The sequence below is a fragment of the Cydia strobilella genome, chromosome 8 (genome assembly GCF_947568885.1).
Source record: "Cydia strobilella chromosome 8, ilCydStro3.1, whole genome shotgun sequence".
NCBI classification, from domain to species: domain Eukaryota; kingdom Metazoa; phylum Arthropoda; class Insecta; order Lepidoptera; family Tortricidae; genus Cydia; species Cydia strobilella.
The window spans coordinates 2955502-2971940 of NC_086048.1; the positions used below are offsets into that span (position 1 = coordinate 2955502).

Consider the following 16439-nt stretch of genomic DNA (forward strand, 5'->3'; position numbering starts at 1 on the left):
GGTATAATTCATCACGGTCGTAGAATTAATGTGGTTCTCATTTATCACAACGTCACACGTCCTATGTCCCATCCTATTATGTATCCTGGTTAATTTATCACATGAAAGCCAGCACTCCAATCTCCGGAACCCATTATCTCCTGTACAAGCGCTGCCAATTTAAAAACTCCCAAAATAGTCGGCTATTCGAATTTATTCCCCGCTGCTTTTGCTACCTAATCCGGGATTTTCCCGCAGACAGCTGCAGCTGCGACGCAACATGTTTCTCTAACATGTTTCTGACATGACATAATGTAGTTTGAGACAGTTCTCATGAATCGTGATATGAATTATGATTTTATACATGTTCACGTCCCAGTTTTTAATAAATAGGAACGAGTAAAGTTAATATTTGGTTTTCTAAAGCCCGGACATTGAATTTGGCATTTTCTGCAGTAATGTGACGCCGAAATACTGTAGTTGTAACGCTGGTGCAATTTGAATCCGAATGTCATCTTTATTGTTTGGAGGTTGCAATAGTTCTAAATCGCATGATTTTGTTTAAGTCCGACTCAACTTCCATTTAAATTTAAAAAGTTTTAAGTCCTGAATTAACAAATTAACAGTTATTCGAAAACAGAAATGAATGTCATAAACGAAGGAAAAAATGACCAAAGCCTCCAGTGTCCAGACCTGGAATCCAACCAGCGTCCCCTGTTTACCGAACCGGTGCCTGAACCACTCGGCTATCCGGTCACGGTGGCATGGGTCGAAATTTCCAAGTATATGACAATTTCCTGAAGGCTTCTTTGTTTCGGTTTAAAGTTTAAATAGCAGCGTGTCTACTTAAAAAAAAAATATATTTCATAGAAAGTAGTTTAATTTGTTTTTAGTTCTCCTAAAAATGCAATTAGCTAAGTGTGTGATCTAATTTTACATATTATGACCATGAATGTTACCACACTTAATGCAAATAAATATATTTCATTTCATTTGTTTTTTTTATCCAATAAAAAAACGTAATTTATTAACCAAAAAAGGCATACCATCAGATCCACAGCGCAGGCTTCGTCACATTACAATAAGCTCATCCACCTCAGGTTTCGTCAAAACCGAACGTTCGTTTACACGTAAGTTAAAATGCAATTAACTTAGGTTAAATCGTTCTACCACAATGGTATTTTGTAGGTCCCAGATTCCCGAAGGCGTGTTCAATTAATGTGAATTCATTTCGATTAAAGTTCTTAAATGGTTCTTAAGTAATTGTTCGCTTTGTTCTATAACAATTAAGTTTAATTTGGTTTTTAACAGTTATATAAGTTTTGCAGGCGTTTGTTTCTTCTTCCGAATTCAATTATTTTTTTAATTATACAACGTTCTGTTTTAAGAAATTTTTCTACTTTCAGAAACACAGAAGTGAACATTTTTTAAATCAAATTCTGTTTCTTAAGAGGGAAGAATAGCTTTGCGATCCTAACGAAATAACGGTACTTTTTCTATGAAATTTCCATTTCGGGAGAAAACGGTTTCCACTAACTAAATCTTAAGTTTATTAAGATTTAGTTAGAGGAAACCGAAACCGTTTGGAAATATATTCTAGGTTTCTAGGTTTCGCTTTAAAAAATTTTTTTAACCTAGTTTTTCATTGTGTCAATAACGTACTAAAATAATGGAGAATAGAAAATATTTTGAATTGGAAAAACATTTTCTCTTTCTGTATGGACGAGTACGTGGTATACTTCCCTCTTGAAGAATATTACATTTAATGTAATTACAGGATGAATGTTCGTAACATGAAAAATTCCTTACTTACATTTTCTTTATTCATCCTCTAAGAACAAATTAAATTATTTTCTATGAAAATATTTTAATTTGTGGTTTTTCAAGTAGACACACTACTATTTAAACTATAAACTGAAATAAATATCATATACGAAGGAAAAAAATGACCAAAGCCTCCAGTGTCCAGAGCTGCTGCTGCTGCTGGAGGCTTTGGTCATTTTTTCCTTCGTATATGATATTTATTTCAGTTTATTCATCCTCTCGTTTATAATCATTTATTTCGTTTTATTAGTCGAAAAATGCTCATTAAAAAACTATAAGTGTTCCGTTTGTCAGAACAATGTTTCGCACGGAACACTAAAACTTATCCATTCATTTCAAATTTGCAGTCACGGAAATATATAAATTTAAAAATGAGAATATCAATAATTTGTACATTTATCAAAGTAAAATCTGAAAGTAAACAGCGGAAATATGCCGTGATAGAGCTTATCTGATTGTTGGATCTACGCTTGCATTTCTATTAGTGCCGAGCAAAATGTCCCGCTAAGTACACCCCAGGACAAAAGTATGGAAACAACGTTGTTTACTTTAATATCTTTTTTCTTTTTTTATCTTTTTTTTAATGTTTAATATCTTTGTTGTATATATCTGTAAACTAAGAATTACATTAGGCAAACCCAAAAGATTAAAAATACACGCTTAATATCAAAACATCCTAAAATATTGTCAAAAAGCTAAAAAAATTGTAGGGAAAAGTTACATAATTATACCTACCCTTTAATTACATGACAAAATGTTGAATTGGCAACTATCACAGCCAGAGTAATTTACTTTCAAAATGTTATATTATTATTTTTACCAAATTGTCAATGAGTAGTATTTAAAATCCATCGCTTAAAAGATCACACTTTTCTATTGAAATACAAGCTTGTTTCCATACTTTTGGCCTGGGGTGTAACTTCAACTAATGGAACTTGGTGGAAATTATGCTTAATTGTAGTATTAGGATACTATAGGTAAGTAAATTTTTTTACGGGATGAATGGGGTAATTTATATCTTTATATTCGAAAGACGATTCTAATAGTATATTGCGAAACAAGTGCGAAAAATAGGAAATTCGCAATGAGTGGCGATAAATTTAAACACGACCGAAGGGAGTGTTTTGAATCGACACGAGTTGCGAATTACCTATTCGCACATGTATCGTACAACGTTTTACAGTACATATGGCCCTTTAAATTTTCGACATAGTTACGTAATGTGCTAATTATCGCACTAGTGCGGTAAAGTAGCACCATGTGTACTTACTGTAAAATTCATTATTTAACAATTCAGTAAGTAGTGTTATTTTGCGTTTATTGTTACATACAATATTTTTGTAAGAAAAACTTAAATTCGCTGTTTTTTTAACAATGTAACTGAAGGTACATAAACTGATTACAGGCATAGGTATACCTTATCCTATTGTAAGTACAAAGTTTCAGAGCAATCTAACTAGTCGTTTTAAAACGAGAGCGTAATTACGTGTGTATGGAGAACCGAGCTTGCTGAAAACTCTTACGTTACTTTAAATGTACCTAAGTATGGATGGTATAGAAAGGATCGCAATCCCTTATGGCAGAATTGTTGTAAAAGTGACCGCGTTAAGCTTTAAATAATAGTTCCTAATCTCTCCGGTGGCGCTAGTTAGGCTCTGGGACATGAGTATAACATGAACCATATAAGGCAACAAATAACCCGACCAAATTACGTAGGTTGTTTTTGGTAGTATTTCGGTGTATGGTGGCGCCGCCTAATTATTGTTTTTTGATGGACACTTTTCATACATAGAGATTTGGCTCCTTTATACGCTCCATGTACCTAAGTTTCACACAAAAGAAATTATTTTTTTATCTATAAAATAAATGACAACTGCTTATCCTATGTAAATAGTAGATACTTTAAATTATTATTCCCTTGCGGGCTATATGTACTAGATGTTATGAGAGTTCAGGATAATATTTAGTGAATCACCTTTATTTTCAATTGCAATCTAACCATAAATTTTGCCCTCGCGGTTAACATAACCTTGCCTTTAATATAACCAAAAGGCTTTGTAGCTCAATGTGAGAGGACTTTTTGGCATGCTAATATATACAATAATGTCAGCTGAATCGTGACGTACAATGTCTATATATATATTTTTTTACCGTATACCTGCGGACAATCATCAATCATTTGTTTAGATACTGGAAAACATTTCTTTCAATACCTATACAAATACGCAGATCAATTTGATTTTGTTTGGTGTAAATCTATTTTACTTTTTCAGGATCAATAATAGATCCAACTGCTCCAAAATGTTATAAACTTACAAGCCAATAATTAAAACATAGATTGTACTTCTCAAACGGTGACACTTTTGTTCAATAACTTTTAAAACTTATTAAGTCTTCTATTATTCATACAAATTAAATATTATGTTCAATGTACGCCATTATTATTGTACTTAATTGATTTGCTTGTCACGCCTTAAATATAACGAAATTGTGTGCAATACATTGTGTCTTATAATAAACTTTAAAGTGTACTAAAACTGAAAACAAGTTATTTTTAAAAGTCGCTGAACAAATTTTAGTTACTTTAAGGAAGCCTACAGTTTAATTTTTTTGCTCCACGATTTAATCTGCATCGATTTGAATGAAATTTGGTATCGAGGTGCTTTGAGTCCTGGAAAAAGACATAGGATAGTTTTTAAATCGAAAATTATCCATTAAAAAGGTAAAAGCCATCCCTCATGGAATTTACTACTTAAGTAGTAATTTTTTAAATACAGCTCTTTGTGGTCTTGATTATAACACAACCATCGATGTTTCGATCTTTTTCAATGCTTTGAAAAAAAAAAAAGAGTTGAATGGACTAGAGAATCGATGCACAAGTTGCATATCGCGTGCAGTAATGGCTGTCGCAGCGATAATTCATGTGGGACATTATTATACAAGGCTGTTCGGGAGTCCGGTAAAAGAACGCCTAATATTACGAGAAATTTTGGTAAAAGGGGGGTTTTCAGAAAAACTTGTATCATTTACTTTTTTTCGAAAAACCATCAACTTTTGGGTTATTCAGACTGAATCACGAGTACCTACTATTAAAAGAGACAAAGAAAAAGTGTTCCCAGTTTTTCATACTTTTGGGTGTCAGTTTTGTAACGGTCCATAGAAAATTTATGTGAATTTGCGTTACAATACTGACAGTTTTTTGGGGACATTTTTTTTTCTTTTTAAATCGATAGTCCTCGTGATTCTGATTAGAATAAAAGTTGATGGATTTTCGAAAAAAAGTAAATGGTACACTTGAAAATGGCCAAAGATGAAATTTTACCGAATTATATTAACAGGAAAATCATTGAGACGAACTCTATCGCAGTTCTTTTTTTAGGAAATGGGACAAAGAAAAATAAAGGTGAAAATGTAATAGCATATAAATGAGGTAAAGATGCTACGTATGATATGACCATTCCAGCCTTTAAAATTACTCCTTAAAATAAGAAAGATTCATTCATTCATTCAAATAATATATAATATCTGCTAAGCAATTTCAAAATAGAGGTCATAATATTTAAAAAATACATACAGACCAAAACACTGATTCGAAAAACGGTTGCTAATGTATTGTATCTAGTAGTAGCAGTAGGTACCTAGGTACTTTAGAGTGTAGATTGTAAGTACATAATACGTAATACATAATGAATTTTGTTAATTTTGCTGGTGGTACTTTCAGACAAATATGCTTTAACTAAAACATAACAGTTTTTACTCTTTATAATAATTATCTTTATTATTACCAAAAGGCTATGAATTAACATTAACTGGCCATGTGTGCTGACAGGTTAGATGGGGCATACCTGAAACACTGTAGTGCACTCCACATGTGCTTTAAGTAAATATATATAGGTATGTAAATATGTAGATAGTTAATAAGTTTGTGTGTGTACCTACTAACATTAGTTGTAAGATAAAAATGTGTTACTAACCAAATTGATCCTTTGTTGGTCTTAAATAAATTTAATTTAATTTAATTAAGAAAAGTTACGTTAATTTTTCAAGTCTGGATTACATACCAATTACTTTCCCACTCACTAAGTTCATTCATTGTTACGTTACAATATTAGTTTTTGAATAAAATGCGCTATTTTACGAGGTTTCGTGCGAAAGCCAGACATTTCGTCTGGGGCACTTCGCAAACTGCACAATATATTGCTTGTGATTCACAGCTTTGCACGAGTTTGGCATTTCTAGGTATAAATCATACTAAAAGTTTGGCGTGTATTTTAAAAGTGAATATCTGCTTCATTTTTCCAGGCCATCCATAGGGCTTAAAAGGGTAATTTCATCATTAATTCATTTTTTCGAAATTGTATGTAGCAAGGGTCAATATTGTATTTCAACACACGCTTGATTCAAATGACTATCATATTTCAACTTTTTTATTTCATGCAAAACTAAAAACTAATGATGTAATGATTCATATTTAAAAAGATACCAACAATGTTAACAGAAAAATTAACATCGTTTAAGCAAATGAACTAAACCTATTTCATCACGCAACTTAGGACGTTGACTGCAATCAAATTATAATGGAGATATTAAAACAGTTAATCACATCAAATGAAGCAAAACTACTTAACAAAATACAAATGAAAAGTTTCATTTGATGTTACGCTGACTAACTAAAAACTTTATTGATTAGCTTGAAACTGATGGAATCCAATGTGGTGTGATCCGTGTGATCTATTATCACGCTTATTGAAAAAGTTCGGCGCTGGAATCTGTAACTTTTATTTCTAGTTTTTATTAATATATGTTAATGTGTTACAATAAGACATAAGTTAATTAGTATCTACGTTGATTTCAGCGTCGAGCATTAACGAAACCTGCACGTTCAACGAGCAATGCGAGGAGGCGGTGATCATGACGGAGTGCCGCAACGACCGGTGTGCGTGCAAGTACGAGATGGTGGCCGAGGTTACCGTCGACGGCGGCGTGGTGTGTCAACGTAAGTTAGCTTTGTGATCATCATATCAGCCAAATAACACCCAGTACTCAAAAGACATTTGTGAAGATCTCCGTGCCTGGTCATGCGTGGTCTTTAAAAGGATCTCTGAGAATTTTTACTCTTTATTCACATTAGAGTGATGCAACGACCGGTGTGCGTGCAAGTACGAGATGGTGGCCGAGGGGTCCGTCGACGGCGGCGTGGTGTGTCAACGTAAGTTAGCTTTGTGATCATTATATCAGCCAAATAACACCCAGTACTCAAAAGACGTCTGTGAAAATCTCCATGCCTGGTCATGCGCGATCTTCAAACAAAGCATCTGAGATTTTTTACTTTTTTTTCACTCCGATATGATTGATGCAAATACCCGGTTTGCGTGCAAGTACGAAATGGTGGTCGAGGTTACCGTCGACGGTGATGGCGTGGTGTGTCAACGTTAGTTTAGTTAATATTTTAATAAGCTAATTCTATCTAGTCAACTTCGCGGGTTCTTCTGCAACGTTTTTAGTATGCGCATTTTAAAGTGAGTGATGTGAGGGCATGAAAAGCATACTCATTTTTGTCCATGTCATCGAGAACGAGTCAACCATTCATATCTTGATCTTAATATCTTGCGTAAATGATTCGCGGAAGGTTTGTCAAGACAAGAAAAATTTCCACTTAACACAGCACTAAGACACATTTTGGCGATTTTTGATCTGGAACAATTCCCATACCCGTATTTACAATTTTATTAGAAGTCTTGATGATCTTGTCAGTGGAGTAACTGACAGTCGTCTCTTTAATTTTCTCATACAACGCGTTCTTCTTAAGTTGGTTGACATACAGATGAGACATGTAATTTCAAGCTTTCTGCTACTTCTCGTCTTTTTCACTCCTGCCTTCAATGTTTAAAAGAGCTGTAATGCCATATTGTTGTTTTCCATCTTCCTCTTCCTTTTATTTATTGTATTTATTCTTACCAATTTAAAATTTATTCTTTATGAATCCCTATCTATCAAGATTATATTTTGCGTTCCAGCGGAAAAACAAGTGGAACCTTCGACGAAGACAATCGACCCAGCGATGATTGGGGTGCTGGTCGGCATGGCGCTCATGTTCGTCATCATCTGCGTCGTGCTCCGGCTCTTTAGCAGGTATATACTTATCTTCTTCTTTTTCTTCTTCTTCCAGTGCCATCTCCGAGGTCGGCTATCATGAGGGCTATACGAACTTTAGACGCAGCCGCGCGGAATAATGAACGTGTGCTTTGTTTGAACCATGTTCGGAGATCTTTGAGCCATGAGTTACGTCGTCGTCCGGATGTTCTTTTACCTTGAATCTTTCCTTGGATAATGAGTTGAAGGAGTTCATATTTCTCGTTTCGCATGATATGACCAAAGTACTGTATATACTTATATCCAAATTATATTTAATTGGTATTATAATTTATTTAACACGTACAGTAGAACCTCGATTATCCGAACGAAATTGAAACGAAACTAGTTCTTATAATCAAAATGTGGGCTTTTTGGGACAGGACCAAACAAAAACAATACTTACCTTTTTACAAAAACCAGTACAGTATCTGGAGGTGCAGGCATCCATAGTCTACGCTACGGTAACTGCTTACCATCAGGCGGGCCGTATGATTGTTTGTCACCGACGTGGTATATAACGTACCTACACCGTAAAATTTACAAATAAATTTACGTTAAAATGTAAAACACCCGAAATAAGTTCGGATGTGGGATAGAAAATTGAGGGTTCGGATAAACTAAGCCAGCTTTCAGATAATTGGGAGTTCGAATAATCGAGGTTCTACTGTACCAAAATATTATGAACATTAACATCATGTAACAAAAATCTGCATTGTTGACGGAGCCTGGGGTCCGCTTGGCAACTAATCCCAAGAATTGGCGTAGGCATTAGGTTTCTTAGTAAGCTTAACTGATTAAAAAGAAAAAAACCGGCCAAGTGCGAGTCGGACTCGCCCACCGAGGGTTCCGTACTTTTTAGTATTTGTTGTTATAGCGGCAACAGAAATACATCATTTGTGAAAGTTTCAACTGTCTGCAGCCTGCTGACAGACAGACGGACAGCGAACTCTTAGTAATAGGTTTCCGTTTTTACCCTATGGGTACGTGGAACCCTAAAAATAAACTTTTTACATTATTAAGCCCAAAACTTAATGCCCTTCTTTGCTGCTATGCATAATGCGAGAATAACATGAATAACTGCTATTTCAGAGCCCGATGGAGAGAAACTCGTACAATTTTCAACACGCCCAATCCTCGACTGATGAATGTTTCTCTGCTGAGAGACTCCAAGCTGTTGCATTCTCAGGTAAAGCATTTTTAGAATATAATAATTATCATCATCATATCAGCCAGAGGACGTCCACTGCCTGGACATAGGCCTCCCCTAAAGAGTGCCACAATGACCGGTCTTGGTTGATGATGATGATACCTATACGTAAAACAAACACTGTACACAGTTATTCAATAAATATTATCTTATCTTATCTTATCTTAACACAGGAGAGCAATAAATATAAAATATATTTAAGAAACAGGAAGGAGAAAGTGACACGAAATGGCCTCATCTCAGCATGATCCTGGTGACTTACATCGCTGATCTTCCGATTAGATTATTCTTCAAACCATCTTCAACCAATTAATTGCTTTTTGCGTTTTGTATATTAATAAATTCATAGGACTGTTTTTTTATTGTTTATTCTTTATAATATCACGAAATTTTACCTAGTAGTTTATCAGCCTAACATCGTCGTCGTTAACTTTGCAGCACATCATGCGTCAAGCCTTTCAATTCTGTATCAGCATAATTTTGATCTTCATAAAATTTAATTGTAGATTTTTGTGTGGGTTCTCACATTTTTATTAATATAGTTCGGTAGGTATTATTTTCAACTTTAGAAAAGACGAGACAAAGATACTTAGAGGAACGATCAAGGAATTTGATATCTGTACCATTTCATGTCTTGCCCCAGTGACAATGACATTAGATCGCTAGCGGCTTTCATATTGACGTCCCTGTAACAAGGTACGACATGACACAAATCAAATTCCTTAACTGTACAGACTAAAATACCCAGCAACAGCAAAATGTCGGTACCCGCAGTAACAAGAGCAACACGCCCGCAAAACATCGATAACAAGTCGCCAACTGCAAGTGGCAGTTTAACTTTAGGCCGGCACTTTGTAATGTTGGCTAGGCTTTTAAAGTTTCTTTAGCATTCTGTAAGTATACAGATTTTTACTTTAATTGTAATAACAGAAAATATATTACAGATTCATTTTATAGCTGGACTTGTAATATATTAGATGAAACTGGCTGAAATAAATTATAAGCGACGTCTTTTGTTTTTATGACACCCAAAATTATTTTAAAAGAGTAGGGTTGACGGTTAGGGTAGGAGTAGGAACTGTTAGTGTATGTTTAAAAAAATTTAACAAATTCATAGATAAATACGTACATTTTATCTTTACACTTATTCTTTGCTAATGGGTCACCCACAGTTTTGAGTTTCAAATTTGGCTTTTTGACTCTCAGATCAAGTCAGGATAGGTTTTAACCAACACAGGAACTGCAAATACAACTTTTACAAGCTTTTTTTTTAACTTGCAATATGTAGTTCGGCTCAAATCTTGCAAGGTAAATTAAATCCACTTCCCATTATTCGATTGAACCTGTAGCTTCACATACTTACATTACATATGTAAGTTGGGTGACAATTATGGTGCCATCAAGCTAATTTGCTGATGGGCATAGGAGGTGGCCATAGGAACTTTACTCTCGGTATTAAAACAAAGCAACCGAATTGTGTTTGATTTTGATAGAATCATCTTGATGTCTGTTGAAAGAAAAAGTACAGTAGCGATATAAGCCTGTATCAATAATGAATTTTCGACAAACAACTTATTATTTTTCTGCCTGCGTATGATATTTTTAGAACACATGTCTTAATTGTGTTTAAATGTTATTTCAGGACCGCCGCGGGTCCCGAGTGAGCATGCGACCGCCGTCAAGACAGGCCAGCCAGCAGGAACTGAGACCCCATTCACCTAGTCCAGGTACTTAGACTCATAGGTAATACAGTTTACATTTTTTACTATTACTCTAAGTTCACTGGGAGCTATATCCATATTGCAAAATATACTTTTTGAAATTGATAATGTTTAGGAGAACAGTACATGGTATAACGGACCAGGCATTGAAAGTAAGAACGACAAAAATAGTATTATCATTTCTTCGCTAAATTTCAATTTTCATTTGTTATTAATTATATTTCATTCACACAAATCACTCATCATACGTACCTACGTATGAGTAATGCCATTCTTCCTGTCAGTGTCAGTGTCAGTTTACAATTCAGGATGACACATATTCTAAGATTAGTATTTGCAATGTGGATATAGTTCTATTTTAATTACTGCTAGAGATGTATTGGATACTCATAAAGTTTACTTACAATATTATGATTACGTATATCAATTTGAACTCTAATACTGCCAACTTATATAAAACGTTTTAAAACACATGCTTACTTGTTGATACTTAACTGATCCAATATGTCTATGATTTCCAAGATACTAAATAGATATTATATTTAAAAGTTTTTTTATTATTCTAGAAGCACACAGTATATGACAGTCAATAAGTAAATTAATATACAACTTTGCTAACAGTAATAAAATAAATGCAAAGTGATTGTTAATGGTAAGTTCGCTTATATTTGCAGAAATTTTGCAGAAAGTACCATAGATTATACCTATGCCTATGTGACACACAATATGGAATCATCCTATGACGTATCGTTTGCTCGAATCTTTTTTACCTTTGTTATACCTTTAATTTGATAATTTAATCACTCCTGATTTAATAATGTTTTTATTTTGTTTTTGCTCTCGACTTTAAGATGACAGCAAATTTTAAGAGATATTTGTTTTAAGATGATCCCTATTATCATAACTACCTACACTTACTTTTATCCTATCATGACAATGCTAACATTCATAATTTATTTCATCTACCAGCAGCACGCCATCACCAAAGCCATCAGCTTCACCGAAAACCCTCAGGTTATTTTGAGTATACATTTTGCTTTATTTTTACAACAGAACATATTCACTTTAGAGTTGGTCACCATTTTGAAGTATTTAAAAAGCAGATATCAAAAAAGAGGTTCTTTATCACGACATTTATTATATATTCAATCAAAATTACCAGAAAATAATGTTGATGATGATGACAATTGAAAAAAATCTTAAATTTAATACGACTGAACACTTAGTCGGGTTTCTAAGTATTTTAAATGAAAAGCAAATATTTTCTTATAGTTCTTATGGTTAAGAACCTCTTAAATGCTTTACAATCATTATTAAATTAAATTAAGTAGAAAACAATATTGAAAACTATAATGAGCTTTGAGTCGAGAAAGCAAAATTATAAAATGAATGCAAATCGAAATTGGACAAATATTGCTTAATATCAAATAATTAACAGTAAAATGCTATAAAGCCTAGCTTTGTGAATGCGCCGACTTAGCCATGGCTTTTCATAAGATCTACCTCATTATGTAAGACCAACTTCAGAAAGCTATTAGATACTTCGAGTAGGTAATACTTAAAAACTTCAACACCATGAATCTGTACACAATTTTGTATATGTAAGTGCATGTTAATTACTTACCTACATAAAATATCCTTCAATTATAAATCACAGGTAATATAGTTCGAGTAATAAAGAGTATTTTGATATCATTTTCACTTTGATGAGATGAGATTTATCCTGTTAGTTAGAAAATAATTTCGATTTCTACCTTGACCTAAACCTGTCTTCAGAAATTCGTATAAAACAAAATATACTCAATAGAACCATTAGATTGATTTGATACCTCAACCAAAATTACAGCATGATAGATAATTTTCGAACATGCGTTGAGTTTGGCTCAAAGCATGCCTTGGCTGACTGCAACTTAGCAAAAAATATCGTACTAGTATCCCATTGTTTTAATATTTTCTTGCAACCGAAAGAACAAAGTACAAATAAATTATTAATTGTAGCAGCTACACTTTCTGAAAATCTTCAATGGGTAATAGCAGGTACATAAATATATGAATAACAATGGGATACAGTATCCAGAAATATATTACTAATACAAAGACACTTGAGATACAAATGTTGCCTTACAGGGTCACGACGTGGATCACGAGCCAGCAGTGGGCATTCGGCGACCTCTCTCAGATCCGCCACTCTTCGGTCTCCAACCACTCCTGGACCCACATCCGTCACCGTGGAAATTAGACCTCCAGATGCGTAAATTTATTAACAACGTTAACCAACCTAAAGTACCTAATAAAGAGAAAATTAAAATTAATAATATAGATGAAACGGTATCTAAAATTAAAACGGAATGTAATCTAAACGTGTTTCTTAAAAGAAATACATTTAATGTATTTTTTAATACAGCAATTTCTGTAGCACATGCTAAATAATGTAATGTGAGAATTCAGTCCAAATGTTTACAATATTTGTGATAATATTTACCAATCGTTTAACATTAAAATTAGGCTTACACTCATCGTCAAAAATAAAGACTTTACTATTAGCAATAATAATCGTGCACTGTATCTATACGACAGCCACTTAAAAAAGTGCCTCTAAATCAAAATGCATAAAAGTTTGTTTCTCATGAAAATTAAAATTATAAAAATAAGATGAACTACAAAACACAAATATAGAAGTAATTTTCACTATAAACTAGATTATGAAGTATAACCACATAACAAATCAACAACTTAATTTTCACAATCCAGATAAGTCACCTTAGATCTATAGCACAATCCAACGATATTTTTAGTATTAAGTATACATAGTCTTAAAGTTTAGCTTTTTTAGCGTTAGAATGATCGCTTTTTGCCAAGGTTTGTAGTTTCATAGTTAAATTAGTTTATTATTAATACGTAAGCAGGATGTATCGATAATTTCAGATTTCTCTACTTTTGGATTCCTCGTAAGTGAATGCTAGATTTGTGATTCTATGCATTAGGGTGTTAGCTTACTAAACCTAAAGGTAGTAGGCGAATGTAGAAGTAAATATTTATTTACGGGGACCATCTCCTTGACAGGAATGATCTGAATTTCGAATTAGGGTGGAATTAGCTTAGAAATGGAAGCTTCGCTTTCTACATCTATTACTACTTAAGATTATACGTAGCTTTAACGTTGAAGATGGATGTCGCTTTTAAGTTGAGGTTTCATCGAGAGAGAGTGTTGTGATTCGAAGTTATTTTTTTCTCATTATTTCTCTTTTTATATCTTAACCTAAAACATGTGTAAATCGGGGAAGTTTACATATTCTAAAAGTTATATGTGCACTTTCAAGCTTTGACCAAATATAGGTAAACGCAAACGCACAAACGTCAATGGTTACCATTGTATACGTTTCATCTGATATAATTATCACTTAAATAAAAACAGTGTTTAAAATTAGAGCAATATCATATTCATCTTCATTAAAATGTGAAATCTACTTCAATTAAGGGGAAAAATTGTCGTAGAATTCCACGTACCTCTTCGTGTTTTGGTAATGCAAGTAAATTATGGACTAAGCTATAGTAACTGATAAAATGTGCTCACGTCATGAAAGTAATATTTCTAACACTGTTCTAGTTATATATACCTACTGAAATTATGCTGTAATTTAAATATATAAACTTTTATTAAAACCTATACTTCCGAATTTGATTTTCAATTGAACCCTCTCGTCATTTTCAAAGATTCCAGCTCCAGGGCTTTCAGGAATTCTTGTAATAACAAGTGATGCCTTTAAGGCTAAATGCAAAAAAATACTTTATAAAAAATACTGCTATAAACGTTTTGGGAAATAATTGTTAGTTCAAAACCATAAAATTGAAATCCCTTAGGTAAGGTAAATACCGGCAAAGATAGATATAACTCCGTAATAGATGGATACAGTCTAAGGAATAAACGTGCCTCGAAAATCAAGAAAATTTGATTCTCGCTCAGAGGGCGCTACTAGTTTTGGCTTACTGTCGTATAGATGACGTTGACGGTTTCGTTTGTTATTTAACAATTTTAACGCATATCAGTGAAAGAACATGGGTCAAAATCATAAAAATAATTAATGCAAATTAAAAAAATCATTTATTTATATTTAAATACATTTTATCGTATTTTTATAAATCTTCATTTTTAGTTTTAAAGTGTGTCGACAGATGGCAGTGAATTTACTGGGGTTACAAAATTTACTATGACAGTACCGCTCTAGTATAAGTTACTCTATGATACCGGTAAGCGCCACTTGCACCATCCCACTAACCCGGGGTTAGCTGGTTAAAACGTTAACCCAGTGTCAAATTGTACTGGTAACCATGGTGACTCCTGGGTTAACCGGTTAACCCTGGGTTAGTGGAAAGGTGCAAGTGGCGCTTAGCCGTATTACCCTTACTCCATATAGAAGTAAAGTACACTAGCAAATTAGAACTCCATATTTGATTTTTGACGTTAGCTTCAAATGATTCAAATGATTCAAATGGAAGAGAAGAACATGTTGTGCCGACCCCACATAACGTGGGATAAGGGCAGGAAGAAGAAGAAGAGAAGATGCAATGGAAGGCAAAAATCATTTTTTTTACAAATTTACTGTAACTGTTTATTATCTGGATTAAAAAGTTCGTTTGATAGGCATCATCTAATTTCCACCTTCAGCGACATCTCGTGGCGTTTCCCTCAAACTACGAAAGATGGCATAAGATAATAGCAAGAAACAAAACGTTACTGTTACCCTTGTTAGTTCTCTGAAAGATCACTAGGTGGTACTAAGAAAACACATATTTTAATGTATGTGTGTTGAAATATAATTTGCACCGATTGGTCATAAAATTTTATCTTTACGAATACAAAAGGATAAAAAAGTGTGAAGTGCTTTGCCGCATATGCCATCCATATTATAGTAGGAATAGTTAACATTCATCGGTGCAAATAAAATTTATTCTACTGTAATACAAGTGCATGACATTTAAAGCGGTTGTAATGTGTTTTAAAGTATCAGTAATATCCTATGGCCAACTGATGAAGTGGACCCATTCTTACTGCACTATCTCACATAATATATGTTATCAAATATGATTTTGATAACTGTAATGTACACTATCCTCCTAAGTCACGGTGTCCTTTTAAAAGGACAAAATTAAATCGAATTTTGAACTACAATGGAATAAAAGAAGGTTCCAAATTACAAACTGCAAAAATTATTCTAGGATTTAGGAGGAATTTGGATTTAGGACACACAAAGACAAAAAACCGCAGTATTATTATACTGAAATCTGGACTTTAAAAATTTCGTAAATATGTTTTGACGTATAAAAAAAGAGCTTTACCTAATGCTTTATTCATGTCCACTATATGACAACATTACCCCACATGCACAGCCCGTACGTTAGCATGGAATACACATAACCATGATAAATGCGATGTCTGAAAGAATATTACTTTAAACATAATTTTTCCAGTGCTATAAATCTTGCAGCACATATCAAAACTGATGTTTAAGATTTTATTATACGATCACTGTCAACCTAGTAGTAAATATATTAAAAAAAGTTTTATGACAAAA

At 33.5% G+C, this 16439-nt stretch overlaps 1 protein-coding gene across 3 annotated transcripts in view; it reads left to right on the top strand.

Annotated features, from left to right (window-relative positions):
* LOC134743472 (uncharacterized) overlaps positions 1 to 14543 on the top strand; it is a 70735-nt gene extending 56192 nt beyond the window's left edge. The window contains exons 4-9 of one of the 3 annotated variants that reach the window (XM_063676916.1): positions 6659 to 6799; positions 7821 to 7935; positions 9028 to 9124; positions 10788 to 10872; positions 11836 to 11880; positions 12994 to 14543. In XM_063676916.1, the coding sequence (XP_063532986.1) occupies positions 6659 to 6799; positions 7821 to 7935; positions 9028 to 9124; positions 10788 to 10872; positions 11836 to 11880; positions 12994 to 13121 (611 nt within the window). In that variant the 3' untranslated portion in view covers positions 13122 to 14543. Of the gene's footprint in view, positions 1 to 6658; positions 6800 to 7820; positions 7936 to 9027; positions 9125 to 10787; positions 10889 to 11835; positions 11881 to 12993 lie in introns of all 3 variants that reach the window. The other 2 variants (XM_063676918.1, XM_063676917.1) reach the window with 2 other exon arrangements.
* The last annotated feature ends 1896 nt before the right edge of the window (positions 14544 to 16439 follow it).